The sequence below is a fragment of the Pristiophorus japonicus genome, chromosome 13 (genome assembly GCF_044704955.1).
Source record: "Pristiophorus japonicus isolate sPriJap1 chromosome 13, sPriJap1.hap1, whole genome shotgun sequence".
Taxonomy (NCBI): domain Eukaryota; kingdom Metazoa; phylum Chordata; class Chondrichthyes; family Pristiophoridae; genus Pristiophorus; species Pristiophorus japonicus.
This window is the reverse complement of record NC_091989.1, coordinates 66,415,855-66,436,500: the sequence shown is the minus strand read 5'-3', so window position 1 is coordinate 66,436,500 and position 20,646 is coordinate 66,415,855. Positions and strand designations below refer to the sequence as shown.

At 41.5% G+C, this 20,646-nt stretch overlaps 1 protein-coding gene across 2 annotated transcripts in view; it reads left to right on the top strand.

Annotated features, from left to right (window-relative positions):
• The window catches only part of gys2 (glycogen synthase 2), a 67,616-nt gene that overhangs the window by 26,314 nt on the left and 20,656 nt on the right, over nucleotides 1-20,646 (top strand). For both annotated transcript variants that reach the window (XM_070896685.1, XM_070896684.1), the window contains 5 exons: nucleotides 1,290-1,407; nucleotides 2,264-2,384; nucleotides 15,211-15,317; nucleotides 19,843-19,902; nucleotides 20,453-20,531. In XM_070896685.1, the coding sequence (XP_070752786.1) occupies nucleotides 1,290-1,407; nucleotides 2,264-2,384; nucleotides 15,211-15,317; nucleotides 19,843-19,902; nucleotides 20,453-20,531 (485 nt within the window). The remainder of the gene's footprint in view (nucleotides 1-1,289; nucleotides 1,408-2,263; nucleotides 2,385-15,210; nucleotides 15,318-19,842; nucleotides 19,903-20,452; nucleotides 20,532-20,646) is intronic.

Here is a 20,646-nt window from a genome sequence, read left to right as displayed (position 1 = left end):
CCATCTGCCAAATTTTTGCTCACTCACCTATCTATTTCCCTTTCCTGGGATGGGGGGATTGTCCTAATGCAGAGAGATTGAGTAGACTAAGGCTCTATTCTCGAGTTTAGAAGAATGAGAGGTGATCTCATTGAAACATACAAAATTCTTACAGGGTAGATGCAGGGAGGATGTTTCATCTGGCTGTGGTGTCTAGAACTAGGGGTCACAGTCTCAGAATATGGGGTTGGTCATTTTGGACTGAGATGAGAAACATCTTCACTGAGGGTAGTGAATCTCTGGAATTCTGTACTCCAGAGGGCTGTGGAGGCTCAGTCTTTGAGTATATTCAAGACAGAGATCGATAGATTTTTGGATATTAAGGGAATCCAAGGATATGGGGATCATGCAGGAAAGTGGAGTTGAGATGGTAGATCAGCCATGATCTCATTGGATGGCGGAGCAGGCTCGAGGGGCCGAATGGCCTGCTCCTGCTCCTAATTCTTATGTTATGTTCTTTACAGATTCTGTGTCCTCCTCACAACTTGCTTTCCTACCTATCTTTGCATTGTCAGCAAATATATTTGCAATACACTTGATCCCTTCATCCAAGTCATTAATATAGATTGTAAATATTTGAGGCCCCAGCATTGATTCCTGTATTGTATTGATCACTCAGTTTGAAGAACCTCCTAATACTTGTCCAAAACTGGCCTTTTATTGCTCTGGATCTGTGCTCTCGTTCTCCTGTCAGAATTAATTTAAAGTCGTTTCTGGATTTATCGCTTTTGTTTACTATCTCTGGTGTCTCAAGGATACCTCTGCCATTCAAGACTAAAGTCCCAGTCTCTCCTTGTAACATATGGGATTGTTCTAGAGGCTCTTTGCACTGTTTCCAATGATTGAATGACTCTCTCCTTTCTTGGTGGCCAGCCAGCATACTAATGGTATCACACCTCCATGGGCTGTGGGCACTGAGGGCTGTGCCTGAGGCAGCCATGCTGGTTTGCTAACCACTTCCTGAATGCTTTCTGTTGCCTTGACTGCCCATTACTCAGGGGAGCATGATTATCAGCAGGTATTGACAGGAGAGCAGACTACCTGATCCTTGATGACAATACAGTTATCCCTGCTAGAGGATTCCCCCACCCCCCCCCCCCCAGATACAGTTAACAGGTTGATCCATTTCTTTTGGTAGTTCCATACCAAATTACAAAAATCTCTTTATTTTTATGTTAAAAGCTGAAAATTAAATCTGCCTAGAGACATCCCTACGAAACTTAACTTCATTATTTTTCTTTTTGTTCTAGATGTAATCACACCCAATGGGTTAAACATCAAGAAGTTCTCTGCCATGCATGAGTTTCAGAATCTGCATTCCTTGTACAAGTCCCGCATCCAAGAATTTATTCGGGGCCACTTCTACGGGTATTGCATGCTGCTTTTTCATCTTTGAATGTGTTGAGGCAACACTAAGATTTTTATGTCCATTTGAAAGGAACCTTTAGACCTCTATAGCAGGTTTATCAACCTTTGAAAGCTTAACAGCCATAAAAACGAGCTGTGTCCTGACCAGCTATAAACTTCAACTCATCACACCAACGTACTAGCTGATTTAACCATTGCAAGCATTCCATGCACAAAACACAAACCCATGCTTTGTTTCCAACCAACTTAAATACCACCAATCCATCTTCATGTTTCTCTCTTTCTCTCAGTTACCAAGTGGCTTGGTCCATTAGCGCTGTGTGGTTCCTTCTATTGAATAATAATTTCAGATACAACTTCATCGCTTTTGGTAACTGGGAGTGCATGTTTTTGCAACAAAGATAAAATTGCCATTTACAGTGTGCAAACTAGTCTGAAACCAGATTCATTATTGGGCCATTATGATGCAAGAAATCCCATCTACTGCAAATTACTTTTAGTACTTGGTTTCCTGATTACTTGGTTAAACTTTCTGAAACAAAGCATTCATTTGTAGCATTTCTGTGTGTGCAAAACAATCCAAATCCCTGTGAAATATCATAACTATTGTGTAAGGGTTAAGATATGCAAAGCGCAAACCTGCAGGGTACATTCACTGGAACTATAGTCCTCTTGTTATATCACTGATGTAGTTCTGCAAATATGTCTGCACTGAACACTCCGTTTGTATAAATAGAAGAATATTTTAACATAGTTGAAATTCTTTTTTCATTTTTTTTAAAAAGGGGCGAGTTATTAAAGTACTCCCCTTTGTGAAAAAATTGACCACTTTTTTTATAAATCTGTTTGATTCCAGCCACCTGGATTTCAATTTGGAAAAGACCCTCTTCTTCTTCATTGCTGGCAGATATGAATTTACAAATAAAGGAGCAGACTTATTCATAGAGGCTTTGTCAAGATTGAACTTCCTCCTCAGGGTAAGGATGCGGGAGTTTTACAGAAGACCGTTCTTCTTGAGTATCACTAAAACTTGCTGTAGTTTGTGATCCTCTGTCATGAATATGTTCTATTCTGCACAAAGCTGGTAGTTTAATCAGATGCTCGGTGTGCAGATAAAAGGGATTTAAGTATGCAAGTCTCCTCTGGATACTTCCGTTTGAATTATTGGTTCACTGTAGTGTGTGGTTTTATTGAATAAATACAAGCCACACCATTTATCTGCAGTGTGAATGCACCAAATGGTGAGGCCAGGTGGCCAACAGATTGTATTTAGAATTAAAGAAATGATAGCCCAGGATGCCACCATACTTGTGCTACTGAGTGATCCACTCTAATCCCATGTCCCTAACCTTTTTCCTCCAAATTTCTTCCTTTTCAAATATATATCCAATTGCCTTTTAAATGCTGTTGCATTACAATAGTGACGACACTCCAAAAGTACTTCATTGGCTGTAAAGTGCTTTGAGACATCCGGTGGTCGTGAAACGCACTATATAAATGCAAGTCTGTCTGTCTTTCTTTGTTGGTCTCTGCCTCAAACACCATTTCACAGTAAAGCGTTCTGCTTAGAGAAATTCTTCTGCCTTCTTTTTGTTCTTTCAGCAATGATGCTGACCAGCGGAATCTCCCCATAGCATCTTTTGTGTAACCAACATCGCAAGGCACTTAGACACCAGCCAACATTCAGTGTATCGCCAACTAGGAGCTATTGTATGTGATCTAATTTAGCTGTCTGTTTTAATATAAGTACTTGGCCCATTCCACAGCAGTGTCAGAGTACGGTGAGAGGAAATGTCCTGGCATTATATAAAAATCCATTTTTAATTTAAACACCATCCAGGTTGCCATGAATCTCCAATTTGGCTTAACTTCACCCAGAGGGTGGTGGTGGTCTGGAACTCACTGCCTGAAAGGATGGTAGAGGCAGAAACCATCACCACATTTAAAAAATACTTGGATGTGCACTTGAAGTGCTGTAACCTACAGGGTTACGAACCAAGAGCTAGAAAGTGGCATTAGGGTGGATAGCTCTTAGTCGGCCGACGTGGACACGATGGGCCGACATGGCCGCCTTCTGTGCTGTAAATTTCTATGATTCTATGATTCTGGGGATTCCGTACACAGACGGGCATGGACGTCCACCACTCTCTATAGTTCATATGGTCCAATCAGCAGCATTGCGGACTGGCTATAATCTTACAGATCAGATAAAGTTGTTTTGTAAAATATAAACATTGACAAACCTACTACTTTGGTCCTGCTGCTGGTAAGTGAGATTGGTAATCTGCAGGTAACATCAAGTTTCAGGGCCATTATTTATGGTTTTGACAGCCTGCCTTGGCCAGAAGCTTGGAATTCCCTCCCTAAACCTCACCCTTTTAAGATGCTTCTTAAAACCAACCCCCTTGCCCAAGCTTTTGATCACCTGTTGCACGATCTCCTTGTGTGGCTCGTGTCAAATTTTGCCTGATAATCGGACCTGTTAAATGCGAGTTGTTGCGTTCACATAGAAAATAAAATTGCTAGAAGTATAGAATTTGTTCCCTAAAACAAACTGTAAAAATCCTGGAATCTTGCACTAAAAACAGAATTTAACTTATTGGCCCAGTATTTCCTTTTATCCCATGGGTCATGAAGTGGGTTAAAATAACACCAATCAGAAAATGTGTTCTTTCGGTCAGCATAAATCAGGGACTAGCCCATTTCCAGTCAGTGATGGTGGACAATCTGCCAGAAGCCTCTTTACTGATTTTTTTTTTTCCCTTCCCTCCAGTGCCAATGGTAAGGGCCTTGAGGCAGAATCATGGCATTACACAGTGCCAGCCTTGGCTAAGTGGGTACCACTCTCCTGTCTGGGTCAGAAGGTTGTGGGTTCATGTCTCGCTCCAGGGACTTGAACACACAATCTGAGCTGCCATTCCAGTGCTGCACTGTTGGAGGTGCTATCTTTTTTGGAGAAGACATTGGCGAGGCCCTGTCTACCCTCTCAGATGGACATAAAAAGATCCCGTGCCACTATCTGAAGCCCAGCAGCATTCTCCCCAGTGTCCTAGTCAACATATTTATCTCTCAACCTGTTTGTACACTTAAATTTGAGGGCTGCAGGTTTAAGCCCCCTATCAGTTACTTTAAATCTATGCCCCCTGGTTGTTAACCCCTCTGCCAAGGGAAACTGGTCCTTCCTATCCACTCTATCCAGGTCCCTCATAATTTTATACACTTCAATCAGGTCTCCCCTCAGCTGCCTCTGTTCCAAAGAAAACAAACCTAGCCTATCCATTCTTTCCTCATAGCCAAAATTTTCCAGTCCAGCCAACATTCTTGTAAATCTCCTCTGCACCCTTTCCAGTGCAATCACATCTTTCCTGTAATGTAGTGACCAGAACTGCACACAGTACTCCAGCTGCGGCCTAACCAGTGTTTTTTATACAGTTCAAGCATAACCACCTTGCTCTTGTATTCCATGCCTCGACTAATAAAGGCAAGTATTCCATATGTCGTCTTAACCACCTTATCTACCTGGCCTGCTACCTTCAGGGATCTGTGGACCTGCACTCCAAGGTCCCTTTGTTCCTCTACACTTTTCAGTGTCGTACCACTTAATGTGTATTTCCTTGCTTTGTTAGACCTCCAAATACATTGCCTCACACTTATCCAGATTGAATTCCATTTGCCACTGTTCTGCCCACCTGACCAGTACATTGATATCTTCCGGCAGTCTGCAGCTTTCTTCTTCATTATCAACCACACAACCTATTTTAGTGTCATCTGCAAACTTCTTAATCATACCACCAACATTTAAGTCCAACTCATTGATATATACCACAGAAAGCAAGGGACAGAGCACTGAGCCCTGCGGAACCCCACTGGATACAGCTTGCCAGTCACACAAACATCCATCAACCATTACCCTTTGCATTCTGCCTCCGAGCCAATTTTGGATACAACTTGCCACTTTGCCCTGGATCCCATGGGCTATTACTTTCGTGACCAGTCTGCCATGTGGGACCTTATCAAAAGCTTTGCTAAAATCCATATACACTGCATCATATACACAGCCCTCATCGACCCTCCTGGTTACCTTCTCTCAAAATTCAATCAAGTTAGTCAGACGTGACCTTTCCTTAAGTCCATGCTGACTGTCCTTGATTCATCCATGTCTTTCCAAATGAAGATTTATCCTATCCCTCAGGATTTTTTCCAATAATTTTTTCATCACCGAGGTTAGGCTGACTGGCCTGTAATTACTCTCTCTATCCCTTTCTCCCTTTTTAAACAAAGGTACAACATTAGCAGTCCTCTGGCACCATACTGCCAGCCAGAGAGGATTGAAAAATGGTCAGAGCCTCTGCTATTTCCACTTTTGCTTCTTATTAACAGCCTATAGGATACATTTCATTCAGACCTGGGGATTTATCCACTTTCAAAGCTGCTAAGCCCCTTAATACTTCCCCTCTCACTATTTATCTTGTTTAATATTTCACACTCTTCCTTCCTCATTGCAATGTCTGCATCCTCTCTCTTTTAAATGAAAACAGATGCTAAGTATTCTGCCTCCACATCCAGGGGGCTCTAGATTTGTTAGCCCCACTTCTTTTAAGGGAACATACTTGCTCTGTACCCTCAGAATCTCCTCCTTGAATGCCTCCCACTGCTCTGACACTGATTTACAATCAAGTAGCTAAATCCCATCTCAGCTCAGCAAAATTGGCTTTACCCAATTGAGAACTTTTTTTCCTAGTCCACCTTTTGTCCTTTTCCATAACTATACTAAATCTGAATTATGATCACTAGCACCAAAATACTCTCCCACTGGTACCCCTTCTACCTGCCCTCCTTCATTCCCCAAAACCAAGTCCAGAACCGCCCCTTGCCTTGTTGGGCTTGTTACATACTGGCTAAAGAAGTTCTCCTGAATGCATTTTAGGAATTCTGCATCCTCTGTACCATTCACACTACTTTTTTCCCAGTTAATATTGGGCTAGTTGAAATCCCCCACTATTACAGCTCTCTCGTTTTTTGCACTTCACAGCAATTTGCCCACATATTTGTTCTTCTATCTCCCTTTGACTGCTATGGGGGTCTATAGTACACTCCCAGTAATGTGATCACCCCTTTTCTTTTCTTCAATTCAACCCATATAGCCTCGTTTGATGACCCTTCTAACATATCATCCCTTCTCACAGCTGTAGTTGTTTCTTTAATCAATACTGCGACCCACCCTCCCTCCTTTTTTTACCCCCTCTCTATCCCATCCGAAAACCTTGTAACCAGGAATGTTGAGCTGCCATACCTGCCCTTCTTTTAGCCATGTCTCAGTAATAGCTATAATATCGTACTCCCAAGTGTCAATCTGAGCTCTCAGCTCATCTGCCTTATTTCCTACATTCCTTGCATTGAAGTATTTAGTATTGCCAAACTCCCCTATTTATTTTCCAGCCCTTGTTTCCCCTCTCCCAAATTCACTTTCTCCTTTTCTGCTGTCCAATACCAGCTTTGTTTCTCTCCCCACTGAATCTATTCTCTGTTTCCTATCCCCCCGCCAAGTTAGTTTAAACCCTCCCCATCAGCACTAGCAAACCCCCCCGCGAGGATATTTGTCCTGGCTCTGTTGAGGTGCAACCTGTCCAGCTTATACAGGTCCCACCTCCCCAGAAATGGTCCCAATGTCTCGGGAATCTAAAGCCCTCCCACCTGCACCATCCCTCCAACCATGTAGTCATCTTCTCTATCCTCCCTATTTCTGTACTCACTAGCACGTGGCACCAGCAGTAATCTGGAGATTACTACCATTTTGAGGTCCTGCTTTTTAATCTCTTATCTTGCTAAACTCTGCCTGCATGTCCTCAACCCTTTTTCTACCTGTGTCATTGGTACCAATATGGACCACGACCTCTCTGTGTTCATCCTCTTTCTCTCCCCTCACCCCCCACCCCCCCAGAATGTCTTGCAGCTCGATGACATCCATGATTCTGACACCAGGGAGGCAACATCCCATCCTGGAGTCATGTCTGTGGCCGCAGAAACATCTGTCTGCTCCCCTGCCACTATTGCTCTTCCATTCTTCTTCCTCCACTCTCCTCTCCCCTGCCTGACCCCACCCCCCCCAGCTGCCCAAATGCAGCTGAGTCACCTGTGGTGCTGTGGACTTGATCTGGCTGCACTCCCCAGAGGCACCATCGCCCACACCAGTACTCAACAGAATACTGGTTGAAGAGCGAGATGGACTCTGGGGACACCTGCACTACCTGTCTGGTTCTCCTCTTCTGCCTGGTGGTCACCCACTTCTCTGTCTGCACAATCTTAAGCTGTGGGGTGACCAGCTCTAGAAATGTATTATCACAAAATTCTCAGTCTCGCAGATGCACTGCAGTGATTCCAGCCGTCGCTCAAGCTCTGAAATACGGAGCTCAAGTTGCTGCAGCTGGAGACGACACCTGCACATGTGGTTGTCCAGGCTACGTGAAGCATCCAGGACTTCCCACATGGCACAGGATGTGCACTCCACGGGACTGAGCTGCCCTGCTATGCCTCTAGTTTATAGACTCTGAACTATTCAGCAGAAATAAACTTTGTATTTTGCCAAGTTTTAATCAGCTATTGCCCTCTTTTTTTATATATATATAGGCTATGAAATACTTAGCAGACAAAAACTTTAAAAAATTAATTTAAATAAAATTACATTTTTTTAATGAGGTTAAATTTAGAAATATCACCTGTCTGTGTTTACTTTTTAAATTGCAGCACTTAATTTACACCAATGCCCAAGGTTAAAGAGAAATGGAGAAATAGTCACCAATCACAGACCTGATTTCCTGTGATGGCGCACTTTGATTTTCCCAGCTCGCATTGCTCCGACCTCCAGGCAGCAGCTATCTCCTTTATTCTCCTGCCACTCCCGTCCCGCTCTCGCTGTGCTGAATGGGAATACCCCACAAATAACTCTACACTTCAAATGTTTTAAAAACCCGACATATTTAAACTAAATTAAAATGGCATTTAAATAAATATTTCAAACACACATTACATTTTTGAAAAATTTACATGTTGTTTTAAAGGGGCTAAAAATAAATTTGCCTTATTTCACAGGTTTTAAAATGTATAAATTGTTTTTTTTTCCTTATTTTAAAACTCTTACCCTGGTAAAAGCAGGCCTGCGCCTGTATTTACTCGGTGTAAGAATTTCATGGGCATTCGTTGGGAAAATAGCCCAACTTTCCGTCAGCGAATGCCCTTTTCCCGGGGATTTGTGCGATCTGTTAAGAGAATTCTTGACGGATCACAAGTTCTGGCTTTTAGCGTGTGTGCGGCGCATGCCTAAACCCGGAACTTGCGCTGCCCCTACGGGCACCTCGTACGCGCCAATGGGGGCCGCAAATTATGGCCCATTGTTAGTGTATCTCTTCAGTCTCCCATGCTTGGAGCTGAACCTGCACTCCGTGCTACGGAGCCTGTGTATTCTCAACAATGTGATCCGCGTTTGAAAGTCAGCAATCCTGACAGGTCTGTTTATTGTGAAATTGGTCTGCTGAATGAATCGCTCTTGCATGAAAAATGTGGAAGGTACATTTTCTACCTTCAGAGAATTTCCTTTATACTGAATGGCCCAAACTTACAAATCACTGATTGACCAAACTTTTGACATTTATCCCAGCTTTCCTGTAAGAAATCCTTACAATCTTTACAAGCAGTTGGCCAGTGAGTTCAATTTAAATCCGTACTTGAACTGTGGAACTCATTACCGCATGATTGAGGCAAATAGCGTAGATGTATTTAGGGAATGCTAGGTAAATACATGAGGGAGAATGCAAAAGAAGGATATGTTGATAGGGGGAGATGGAGTAGGAGGAGGCTCGTGTGCAGCATAAACACCACCATAGACCAATTGGGCTGAATAGCCAGTTTCTGTGTTGTAACTTCTATGTCTAAATGTGTTACTTTTCTCAATAGATTTTTAAAAACACAGTATATAGCATGAAAAATCCTACTTGGCCAGGAGAGATAAAGAAAATGTCAGCCAGGTCTACTGCTCCAAGGTCCCTTGCATGGGGACATGATCAAACTTGCAGATGATGCTGTCATGGTCCAATAGCTTGGGTTTGAAGCAGCATTGAGTTCTACAGGATCTGCCCATGATTACTGTGCTATAATGGTCCAAGGCTGAGCAGCTAGAGTCCAAAGGTGTTTAAACTCGCCTGTTTCAGGTTAATGTGAGAAATTTAAATCTTGGCCCAAATTGGGCCATTTTGAATTTAGATTTTCCCATGTGTTAAATGCTAATTTAAGGAAAATATGAGGTCATCCACTTTGAACCTAAAGGGATAGAGCAGGGTACTTTCTAAATGGTGAAAAGCTTAAAAAAAAAACAGTAAAGAGAATTGGGGTCCAAGTACATAGATCATTAAAATGATCTGATCTAGAAAAACAATCAAAAAGGCTATTGGAATGCATTACATAGGATATACAGCGCACAAACAGGCAATTCGGCCCAACCTGTCTATGCTTCACTCGAGCCTCCTCTCATCTTTCCTCATCCAGCTCTCAGCATAACCCTCCATTCCCTTCTCTGCGATGCTTGTCTAGCCTCCCCTTAAATGTATCTAATATTATTCACTTCAACCGCTCCCTATGGTAGCAAGTTTCATATTCTCACCACTCCCTGGGTAAAGAAGTTTCTTCTGAATTCCCCCATTTGAATTGTTGATTATCTTTTATATTGATGGCATTTAGTTTTGCTCTTTCCCACAAGTGGAAACGCTCTCTCTGTATCTACTCTGATCAGATCCTTTCATAATTTTAAAGGCCGTCATTAGATCATCCCTCAATCTTCTCTCCAAGAGAAGAGACCCAGCCTGTTAATCCTTTCATGATGGGTATACCCTTGCATTTCTGGTATCGTCCTTGTAAATCTTTTTTTGCACCCTCTCCAGTGCCCTTTTTTTTTTATATATAATATGGCGACCAGAATTGTATGCAGTACTCCAAGTATGGTCTAACCAAGGTCTGATACAAGTTTAGCATAACTTTGCTACTTTTCAATTTTATCCCTCTAGATATAAACCCTAGTACTTGGTTTGCCTTTTTATGGCCTTGTTAACCTGTGTCATTACATTCAGTGATTTGTGTATTTATACTCCCAGATCCCTTTGCTCTTCTACCCTACTTAAATATTTTCCAAGTAATATGTGACCTCTCTCTCTTTTTCTTATCAAAATGTAATACCTCCCGTTTACCTGTGTTGAATTGCATTTGCCAATTATTATATGCATATTCTTCAAGTTTATTAATGTCATCTTGTAATTTGTTGCTGGCCTCCTCAGTATTGACTAACCACCCCCATCATCCTAAATAAGTGTCATCTGCAAATTTAGAAACTGTTTTTTATTCCAAAGTCTAAATCATTTCATATAAATTGTGAACAGTGCTGGTCCTTGTGGAACACCCCTTTCCTCCACCTGCTATTCTGAATAGCCAACCTTTACCCCTAATCTCTGCTTTCAGTCTTGAAGCCAGATAGTTATCCTTTCTGATGCTTGTCCCCTGACTCCGCATGCTCTGACCTTATTCATTCATCTATTGTGGTACCTTTAATCAAAGACCTTTTTTAAAAAAATTTTTTAGATAAATGACATCATCTACATTACGCTTGTCTACTCTCTCTGTTACCTCTTCAAAACATTTAGTAAGTTTGGTCAAGCAAGCTTTCCCTTTTGAAATCCATGCTGGCTATTATATTTTTGGTTTCTAGATTTTCTATTTTCTCCAATAGTGATTCCATTATTTTTCCTACAACCGATGTTAAGCTGACCTGTCCACAGTTTCCTGGACATGTTCCATCTCCCTTCTTAAATATAGGTATTACATTAGCTATCTGCCAGTCTCTGGCACTACACCTTTTTCGAAAGAATAACTAAATGTGTAGTGAAGCTTCTGCTATTTCTTCCCTAGATTCTTTTTAAATGCATGGCTATAATCCATCTGGACCAGGGGTTTTATCCTGAGTTTAATTAGTTTATTTAATATTTCTCCACTTTTTATTCTAATTTCATCATCCAAGGCAATGTCCACCTGTTCTGTCTCCCTGGTAAATACTGAAGCAAAGTAATTATTTAATATTTCTGCCATCTCTTTATCGCTGCCTGCGATATTATCCTGTCCATCGCTTAGTGGCCCTATTCTCATACTGACTTTCCTTTTTTCTATTAATGTGCTTATAAAATATTTTACTATTTTGTTTCATGTTCCTTGATAATTTAATCTCCTCAGTCCTTTTTGCCGTTCTAATTGATTTTGTGACTTCTCTCCCAAGCACTTTGCATTCTTTCTTGTCTTGCTCTCCCCTGTTGTCCATGTACATTTTTATATGCATCTTTCCTTACCATCAATTTTTCCCTTGTATCTCATTAATGTTTAGCTGCTTGTTTTTCAGCAGAATATATTTTTCATGGACTCTGTTGAACATAATTTTAAATATTTCATACTGTAGTTCTACATCATTGTCAATATTCATTTTATTTTCCCGAGTTCTATTCTCAGCCCCTCAATCAGCTTTTCTCCAATCTATTATCTTGGTCTTCATCATACAGGTGTCCTTCTCAAATATTATCTTAAACATAAGAACTGTTATGTCTTTTTAGATGCTCTGATAATGACTCCACGAGGCAATGTGTTGTGCTTGAACTGTAGTGACCTTAGTCTTTTATTGATAACTCCAGAGTGAGGATCACACCTGGTGGCCTGCCTTTTATACTAGGCCTGTACAGGTAACCTACAAGTCTCCCACTGAGGTGCCCCCTGGTGGCACACCTTGTAATATTACAAGCAGTAACCATGTAGGATACATGACAAGAACATAAGAAATAGGAGCAGGCTATAAGGCCCCTCGAGCCTGCTCTGCCATTTTATACGATCTTGGCTGATCCGATCACTGACTCGGGTCTACTTCCCTGCCCACTCCCCATAACCCCTTATTCCCTTATCGGTTAAGAAACTGTCTATCTCTGTCTTAAACTTAAGACAATGCCCCAGCTTCCACAGCTCTTTGAGGCAGCGAATTCCACAGATCCACAACCCTCTGAGAAGAAATTTCTCCTCATCTCAGTTTTAAATGGGTGGCCCCTTATTCTAAGATCGTGCCCTCTAGTTCTAGTCTCCCCCATCGGTGGAAACATCTTCTCTGCATCCACCTTGTCAAGCCCTCTCATAATCTTATACGTTTCGATAAGATCACCTCTCATTCTTAACAATGAGTAGAGGCCCAACCTACTCAACCTTTCTTCATAAGTCAACCCCCTCATCTCTGGAATCAACCTTCTGAACCTTCTGAACTACCTCCAAAGCAAGTATATCCTTTCGTAAATATGGAAACCAAAACTGCATTCAGTATTCCAGGTGTGGCCTCCCCAATACCCTGTACAACTGGAGCAAGATTTCCCTGCTTTTATACTCCATCCCCTTTGCAATAAAGGCCAAGATTCCATTGGCCTTCCTGATCACTTGCTGTACCTGCATACTAATCTTTTGTGTTTCATGCACAAGTATCCCCAGATACTGCTGTACTGCAGCACTTTGCAATCTTTCTCCATTTAAATAATAACTTGCTCTTTGATTTTTCCTGCCAAAGTGCTTGACCTCACTTTCCAACATTATACTCCATCTGCCAATTTGCCCACTCACTAAGGAGGTGGTGCTCAGTAAGATAATGGGACTACTTATTAAAGAAGCAGTAGTAGGACATTTGGAAAAGCAAAATTCGGTTACTGATTACCAACCCGAGAATGAACCATTTATCCCTACTGTGTTCTGTTCGTTAGCCAATCCTCTATCCATGCTAATATATTGCCCCCAACCCTGTGAACTTTTATCTTGTGCAGTAACCTTTTATGTGGCACCTTGGCAAATGCCTTCTGGAAGTCCAAATACACCACATCCACTGGTTCCCCTTTAATCCACATTGTTCGTTACATTCTCAAAGAATTCTAGCAATGTCAAACATGATTTCCCCTTCATAAATCCATGCTGACTCTGCCTGACCGAATTTTGCTTTTCCAAATGTCCTGCTACTGCTTCTTCAATAATGGACTCCAACATCTTCCCAACCACAGATGTTAGGCTAAATGGTCTATAGTTTCCTGCTTTTTGTTTGCCTCCTTTTTTAAATAGGGACGTTACATTTGCAGTTTTCCAATCTGCTGGGACCTCCCCAGAATCCAGGGAATTTTGGTAAATTACAACCAATGCATCCACTATCCCTGCCGCTACTTCTCAAGACCCTAGGATGTAAGCCATCAGGTCCAGGGGATTTATCTGCCTTTAGTCCCATTATCTTAGAGTGCCGCCGCCATTGTGATTGTGTTAAGTTCCTTTTCCCCCCCCCCATAGCCCCTTGACTGTTGGAATATTACTAATTTCCTCTACCATAAAGACTAATGCAAAATATTTGTTCAGAGTTTCTGCCATCTACATGTTCCCCGTACTAATTCCCCGGTCTTGTCCTCGAAGGGACCAACATTTACTCTAGCCACTCTTTTCCTTTTTATATACCTATAGAAACTCTTGCTATCTGTTTTTATATTTTGTGCTAGTTTACTTTCATAGTCTGTCTACTCTTAATCATTTTTTTAGTGCTTCTTTGTTGGCTTTTAAACACTTCCCAATCTTCTGTCCTCCCACTAATTTTGGCCACATTGTATGCTCTTGTTTTTAATTGGATACCGTCCTTTATTTCTTTAGCCACAGATGGCTATCTTTTCTCACGCCCTTTCCTCCTCACTGGAATATATTTTTCTTGAGAGTTGTGAAATATCTCCTTTTAAATGCACACCAATGTTCATCAACTGTCCTACACTTTAATCTATTTTCCCAGTCCACTTTAGCCAATTCTGCCCTCATACCTTCATATTCTCCTTTATTTAAGCTTAGAATGCTGGTTAGTGATCCAACTTTCTCACCCTCCATCTGAATTTCAAATTCAGCATCATGCTACGATCGCTCATTCCAAGGGGATCTTTTACTAATCTAATTGGTTGCCACGCTTGCCTACACAACAGTGACTACACTTCCAAAATAATTCATTGGCTATAAGAAAGGGCATGTCCTTGTGTAGCATCTTTCATGACCTTGGGATGTCCCAAACTCTTTACAGACAATTAAATGATTTTGAAGTATAGTCACTTTTGTAATCTAGGAAACTTGGCAGTTGATTTGTGATATTGGTTGAGGGATAAATGTTGACCAGGACATTGGGAAGAGCTGCCTTTGCTCTTAGAAATAGTGCCATGGAATCTTTTCCATCCATCTGCGAATGCAGAATGGGCCTCCATTTAATGTCTCATCCAAAAGACAGTCTCTCTCTCTCTACTGAATTGGAATGTCAACCTCGAGTCCCTGGAGTGAGATTTGAACCCACAACCTTCTGACTCCATCTAGCTACCAACCATTGTTGACACTGTAAAGTGCTTTTAGTCATGAGTGTGAAAGCCACTTTGTAAATGAAAATTTGTTCTTTTTCTAATGAATAAAAGAAGTTGCCTTGGTAAATGAGGCCTTCGTCAAAGTTATTTGTTTCCTCCAATATTATGGAGTCTTCCTATGCACAAGAGCAATTTTAAAATCTGCAATACCTGAGTAATAACTGTTCTTATTGAACCACACAGTAGCTGATGTTCACTGTAAGCATTAAACTATATCCAGTTGTCAAATGTAAATAGACTGACTCAGAAGTAGCGTGAAAAACGTGGTGTACAAAGATTTTTTTTGTGCGGGGAACTAAGAATTGGTTCATTTTACATAATTTTATTTTAGGTTCACAAGTCTGATGTAACCGTTGTGGTGTTTTTCATAATGCCAGCTAAAACACACAACTTTAATGTTGAAACATTGAAGGGGCAGGCAGTCAGAAAACAACTCTGGTAAATCAATCATTTCTTTATTATTTTTAAATGTTCTCTGTTGTAACCTTTAGTAGCTAGAGCATTCTTCTTGGAGCAGTTGAGTGCAAATTCTTTTCTATTATTTAGACTATGTGTTGTGCCTCACTGATCCATGGTTCTTTTTAACATCTTTAAACAAGGCATGCAATGGTGTTGATTTAATATTCATTCTATGTTGGGGGAATGGAGTGTGGTCTACTGGGTTAAGCACTTGCCCACTGGTTCAAACACAGCCCTGATGGATGGAATGAAAGTCGTCTTTACCTGTCTGTAAGGGTCCTGTGTAAAGAGTTTAGGGCAGTCTGAATCCTGTTCGTGGTTATGGGCCTACAACACAAAACCACCCCAATTTGGCACTAATTGACAATCTCTCATGGCCACAATCTCTCCTGGCTCTCCCTAGCTAACAGCACTGTGGGAGTACCTTCACCACGGACTGCAGCGGTTCAAGAAGGTGGCTCACCACCATCTCCAAGGGCAATTGGGGATGGGTAATAAATGCTGGCCTTGCCAGTGATGTCCACATTCCATGAATGAATTAGGAAAAAAAAAAGATAACCGCCATGAGAAATGGGAGGGAACAGGGGGCAGGGGAAGGCGAACGTCACACTAATGGAGTCGGGTGTGTTCTGAGGTTGGTGCTGAACTATTTTGCTGAGGCTGCTCTGCTGCTTCTGTCCGTTGAATGCGAGATGCCGATACTGGGTATTTGATATGGGGAGAATTTCATTTCCCAGCAATAACATCCCTTAAGTAAGGGTGCAAATAAAATAAATAAATGTTGTGAGATAGCAGCCCAACTGGTTCTATTCTACAAGCTGCTGACAATTGACACAGAATTAACAGATGTGCAGTTACTGCCCATCACCACCAGTAAAACCTGAGCTGTAACTATAGCAACTCTCTACTATACCTGCAGTGGCTTTTTCTATGACAGTACCACAAACTAAACCTGCTTGTGCTACACAGTTGATACAAAATTACCACAGTAAAATTTACATATTGCCAAAATATGTCCAATTAATTGCCTATAATAATACTTTAGAAAATCAAAATAATTCAAGACTCGCATCATGACTGAATAACCATCGGATACACCACTTCATGGTCGCTGTTACAAATTTCAGGTCTACCCTAGTGGACCTCATGTCCTTTACTCTCAAGCTCACCCGTACTGCCCAATATCTAGTTAGAAACATAAAAATTTACAGTACAGAAGGAGACCATTTCGGCCCAGCGTGTCCGTGCCAGCCGACAAGAGCCACACAGCCCTGGGTTGGCAGCCCTGAAGGTTACATATAAACCGATGAACAATGGCAGACAGGTAAAGAGCATCCGGCCCAACCAGTCTGCTCCACACAACTGCGACACCCCTTGCACCGCAACATTCTACACTCCACCCCAACTGGAGCCATGTAATCTCCTGGGAGAGGCAAAAAACTAGATTTAAAAACCCAGGCCCATTTAGGGAAAAAAAATCTGGGGAAATTCCTCTCCGACCCATCCAGGCAATCGAAACTAGTCCAGGAGATCACCCTGGCCATATTCGATGCCCTGCAGTACTTGCCATTGTATATAGTTGTACGATGGTATGACGTGGGGGTGTAACAGAAACCCCCTTGCTATTTGGACTCATCGCTCTTGGAAGGCAACTTCGTGCATGGAATAAATCCTGTACTTAAGAGCTTTCTGTGTGTTTGTTTGTTCGAAAAGGCCTCTTCCTCAATGTCCATGCTTTGCTGCTAGCTGCAATAGGGAACTCATTGGACTCTTGGACAGAGATGATGAGGCGTGTCTCCCAGTTAGTAAAATCACCCAACAAGTGTAAAAATGAGCCAAATGAAAGCCCAGGTTCCATTGTTAATCTATATTGTTAGTTGATGGTGATCAAGGCCACTGTTGGGACACCACAATGCTCCTAGGCAAGGAAGGAAAACAATGGCTCAGAATTTGCGGTCAGCAGGGTTGTAAATCTGTGGAATTCGCTGCCTCAGAGAACTGTGGAAGCTGGGTCATTGAATAAATTTAAGACCGAGATAGACAGTTTCTTAACCGATAAGGGGTTATGGGGAACGGGCAGGGAACTGGACCTGTGTCCATGATTGGATCAGCCATGATCGTATTAAATGGCGGAACAAGCTCGAGGGGCCATATGGCCTCCTCCTGCTCCTATTTCTTATGTTCTTAAGTGAAGGCGTTTGCTGCTGGTCCTGAAGTCTGCTCTACACACGGATCTCTCGATCCCTATGTTGAAAACTGTTGTGGAGTATTACAAAGATACTCAACAGAGGTCTGTTTTGGAGAAAAGAATCACTTATTATAAAAAACTCGAACAAGGGAGAAACGGCTCTACACGAGTTGAGTAACTCAGTGCCCCAAACAGCCGTTCTTGCCAAGCCGTTTCAGGCTGCTATTTTTATACATTCAAAATACATACAAAATCATGAAGCATACGCATGGAAGTTTTCCATTGGTTCTTCCCCTAACACGTCACAAGTACTCACCTATTTACAACGATTTCATTGGTACATAGAATTTCATTGTCATTTCCATGTGCCTCTTATCTGATTAGTTATGTGCTACATCATATTTATTTTTTACAGTTGAGCAATTTCTGTGAATTCCTTCCCTGACCTATTTGCCGTGTGTGTCTATCTTGTCCTTGACTATTTTTTGTTAATTGACAGACAAGCTAGAGTGTCTCAATCCTCCTTTTGTATTCCGTTATCTTATACCATGCACTAGCTGTTCTTGCAGCTTGGTTTTCTATGATTTAATGTCTCTACTCTAGCTGGTTCGCCTAGTTTCTCTAAGACTGGCGTGTTTTTCTATTGTTTCTGTCAAATACTCCCTGCTTGAGTTAAACTTCCCAGTCCCACACTCCTCTAAGCTTGGTCACAAACTTTTAGAAAATATTAATGATTTTTAACCCCTTCAAAAACTTTGGGTTTACCGACATTCAATTCAACGGAACTTAATGGGGGTCCCCTTGTTTGAACTGCTGTGACATCAGCAGGCTGTCTAAGCAGCCAATCAAAAGGCAGAATTATCAGACAGCGAACAAAGAAGTGAGTAAGTCATTAAAATTCTAACTTAAAGAAAAATAAAGAAAAAAGAAAGATTGGAGCTCTTGCATGGGGGGGAAAAGGCAAACCTGAAATAAAGATGGACAAACTTAAAAAAAAATTGAGAATTTTCTTGAATTTAAATTTTTAATAAATGGACAAATTTCACACTGCACAGAAATAAAATTAGTTTTCCAGGCCCTTAACATTTGTTTAGCCGTCAATATGCAGTTAAAACCAAATCCCTTTAGGTCTAACTCTTATTGAGGAATTTAACAGGACACTTGCGGGAAAAGCCGAAGTTTTCGTCGGTTTCAATGATTTACAAGATTTCACTGACTCTGGAGGAAGGGCACAGCACAGCCAATTTCGGAACTGTCATTGACCGACTGCAACTTTGGAATTTCCACAAGCGCCAGCGCATGCACCAAATCCTGAAGTTGCAGTCAGTTTCAAAGGTGGAATGCTGGCGAACTCCCATCAATCCCGACCCCAAATTCCGGGCCAATGAACCAAGGATTCCTGCTCCTGATTTACTATCCTGTGACTCCCGCTGTATAGAATGATTATGGCTATTGGATGAGGACCGGATCTGCTTTGGTTATAGTTTTTCCCCATCCCCAATTAAATAGCCTGTGCACCCTCTGACTTTGCACATGAATGGCACCGTGGGCAGTGATCTCAATGCAAGTCTGGCTAAATTGTTTGGATGAAGTATTCTTAACTAACCAGAAGCTTATTGTGTTTAATAACACTATTCAATCTTAAAACGGCAGGTGTTCTCTTCAAGGAGTCCGCATTCAGGGGTTAATGAGCTAGTTGCTAAGTCTATTGGCAATTCTCTGGCGAATTTGTCAGTGTGACCGATTAATGGTTGAATTGAGTACCTGTACGAGACTAAAAGGGACATGAGTAAACTATGTGAGACTCTAATCATACCACAGAGTCTCACATGGGAATTCAACTCAGAATGAAGTGTAGAGGTCGGAGGGCACAGTTTTCTAGTCACTAATTTTATTAATCTCCGAACATCATTCTCTGATCTGTATTCCAGTCAAGTGAGGCTGTGCACCAGACTGGAGCCCTGGAAAATGTACTCTTAAGGCTTTACTCTCGAAGTAGTTGGGCTCCTTGATTATTGTCTGTATTTGAATACAGAGTTGAATGCTACTTTGTAATGGCATGTAGCTAGCTAGCATCAGTCCCATGACTCAACATTGGGTACTGTTGTTCCTTGCTGTAAGGTAAATTCCTTTGTAACAGCCTGATGAAAGGATTGTAGGGGAAAGTAAAGTTGGGGCTGAATGTTTCTGCATGCCTGGGATGTCAGCTTCTCTATTGTCATAACCTGGCAATGCAATATCCAGTGCTCACTGCAAACTTTATACATAAACCAGTGAGCTGCAAGATGTTTCATTTTTCTTTTTTTTCTTTTGCAGGGATACTGCCCATTTAGTCAAGGAGAAATTTGGAAAGAGGCTGTACGAAGCATTGTTAAAGTAAGTTACCCCGATCCTTCAACATAAAGTTAAAAAGAAAGAAGTATATGCGCATTATCTGTAGTCTGTGATCGACCATACTTTTTGAAACTCTGGCGTGCTCTAGATGAAATTACCCTTTTGGACATGGTACAAATGAGCAGAGTCAAGCTGGGCCAAGTTGTATTGAATTATTTTTACATATGCGCAAACTGGCTGTCTACTTTTACTTGCAGTCTGTGCTGCTATTAAACTTGCACAAGCTTATGTTATGTCGGGAAAACAGGGATTCGATCATGTTTACGGATAGATACTTGTATCCATATATAAGTGCCTTTTTAAGTGATTATTTGTTTCGAAAGATTCTGTTCTGCAGTAAGTTTCTGTGGAACGTGTGAAAGGATATGACCCGTTATTAAGAGCTGCTTTAATGGTTTGCAAAAAATGCTGACTAAACTCACCGCATGGGCTTTGGGTAGCTTTGTGTTAAGGTGCACCAACCACCCAAAACTAGCTGCAATCTCTTCCATTTCTGTCCTGATACTCTACTAATTATCCTGTATGTTTGCAGAGGGGAAACGCCAGATATGAACAAGTTTCTTGATCGTGATGATTTGACCATAATGAAAAGAGCCATCTATGCAACTCAGGTATCCTTGGAAGTGGAATAATCTTTACAACTGTGTACAGATTGAAAATTACTTTTTTAGTACTTTATGGCTGTAAAGTGCTTTGGGACATTCTGAAGGGCGTTATATAAATGCA